This window comes from Trachymyrmex septentrionalis, unplaced genomic scaffold, assembly GCF_001594115.1.
Source record: "Trachymyrmex septentrionalis isolate Tsep2-gDNA-1 unplaced genomic scaffold, Tsep1.0 scaffold8, whole genome shotgun sequence".
Taxonomy (NCBI): Eukaryota; Metazoa; Arthropoda; class Insecta; order Hymenoptera; family Formicidae; genus Trachymyrmex; species Trachymyrmex septentrionalis.
This window is the reverse complement of record NW_017305987.1, coordinates 1,927,979-1,929,389: the sequence shown is the minus strand read 5'-3', so window position 1 is coordinate 1,929,389 and position 1,411 is coordinate 1,927,979. Positions and strand designations below refer to the sequence as shown.

The window sequence follows — 1,411 nt, the reverse complement described above, 5'->3', positions numbered from 1 at the left end:
TATATATATATATATATTTCTATAATAATATCTACAATTATATCTTCTTATTTTTTGTCATATTACAGCTTTAAAAAGATTCATTAGTGACTATAAAGTACAATACGCATGCATTTAAGTATGATAAAAACTTTATTATGTCATCTTTCTTATATGAATTATCACTTCAAATTTCCATTGAATTGGAATTCTCTTTATTAAAATGATCGATCCGTGCCCCTTAGCGTCGTGACACCATTCTTTCCTACCCTTGAAAGCGAAGGTGTCACTTTGTATCTTCCATTCACTGACAATCGCGACAAAAACATACATCAATATACAAACCGCCGTTCTCGAAAAAATGCGGACATTTTTTCATTAAAACAGCTTCGGCCGTCGAGTTGTTGATCGGCTGGGCCTTGTCGGACTTCGCTACGCAAGTCCGTGGAAAGAATGTCGCCCAATCCATTCCGCACTCACCGTACCACGCGCAATACTGTTCATCCGCCGAGATCAAGACGTAACACAGCGCAAGAAAAAAACCGAACATTTCCAGTCGTGTCATTTTGAGGATGTACTTGAGGCTATTAGGATTGGTATCGAAGGATTTCCACCGAAAAGAACGTTCCGGAATCACTCGATTCCGCGTCTAATAGCAGTTGATATCCCGTGATGCACAAAGTAGCAATTGGACTTGCAACTTCAAGACACTGCTATTATCATCAGCAAATCAATCGCGAGCGAGATTAACGTGATAAATACCACTCTTCGACAATGTACTTTCTCGAACGAACTCCCATCTCGCGCTACCGTTCCATTTCCGTAAAAAAGTTATTAATTTTTCCCGCATAATAAATCTCTCACTTTAGTGCAGCAGACAATTTAATTTCTTTATGACATGAACTGGAATATAATTTCAAACTTAAACGGCTTTGTTCCAGTCAAATATTCATCGTAATTCTTTTTGTAATTTTATGTAATCACTGTAATCACCGAGGATATTGCGATTATATTTTGCTTCGCAGATTCTCTGTCTGTTTCACTTTGCGGATTGCGACTCGCCGGTCGAACTGTCGAACATTTATTAATGAGAGTTTCAAGATATTTAGATATTAATTAGCATTACATTTTCCCTTTCCCAGATCGAATGAACAACTGTCTCGGATTATCGGCGTACATTATTATATCAAATTATATTTATCAAGCCATCTGTCCCTAGTAGCTTATCACGCAGGTGAGAATTCTGTGTCTTTATCATTTGTGGAATATAGCGTAGCTGATAAACGGGGATGTTGATAGACCTTTTCAGCTGTTCAATTGGAATCGAATTAGATGAAATATTCATTTGTGAAAACTCATTAACAACTGCATCTGATAACGATCATTATCTTCTTTTGTTTTATTTTAGAAATAAATAGAATAAATAGAATAA

At 36.4% G+C, this 1,411-nt stretch overlaps 1 protein-coding gene across 2 annotated transcripts in view; it reads right to left on the bottom strand.

The window, feature by feature from the left end:
- The window catches only part of LOC108754508 (Niemann-Pick C1 protein-like), a 9,425-nt gene extending 8,307 nt beyond the window's left edge, over positions 1-1,118 (bottom strand). For both annotated transcript variants that reach the window (XM_018496860.1, XM_018496861.1), the window contains exon 1: positions 325-1,118. In XM_018496860.1, coding sequence (XP_018352362.1) covers positions 325-544 — 220 coding nt within the window. In that variant the 5' untranslated portion in view covers positions 545-1,118. The remainder of the gene's footprint in view (positions 1-324) is intronic.
- Between the last annotated feature and the right edge of the window lie 293 nt (positions 1,119-1,411).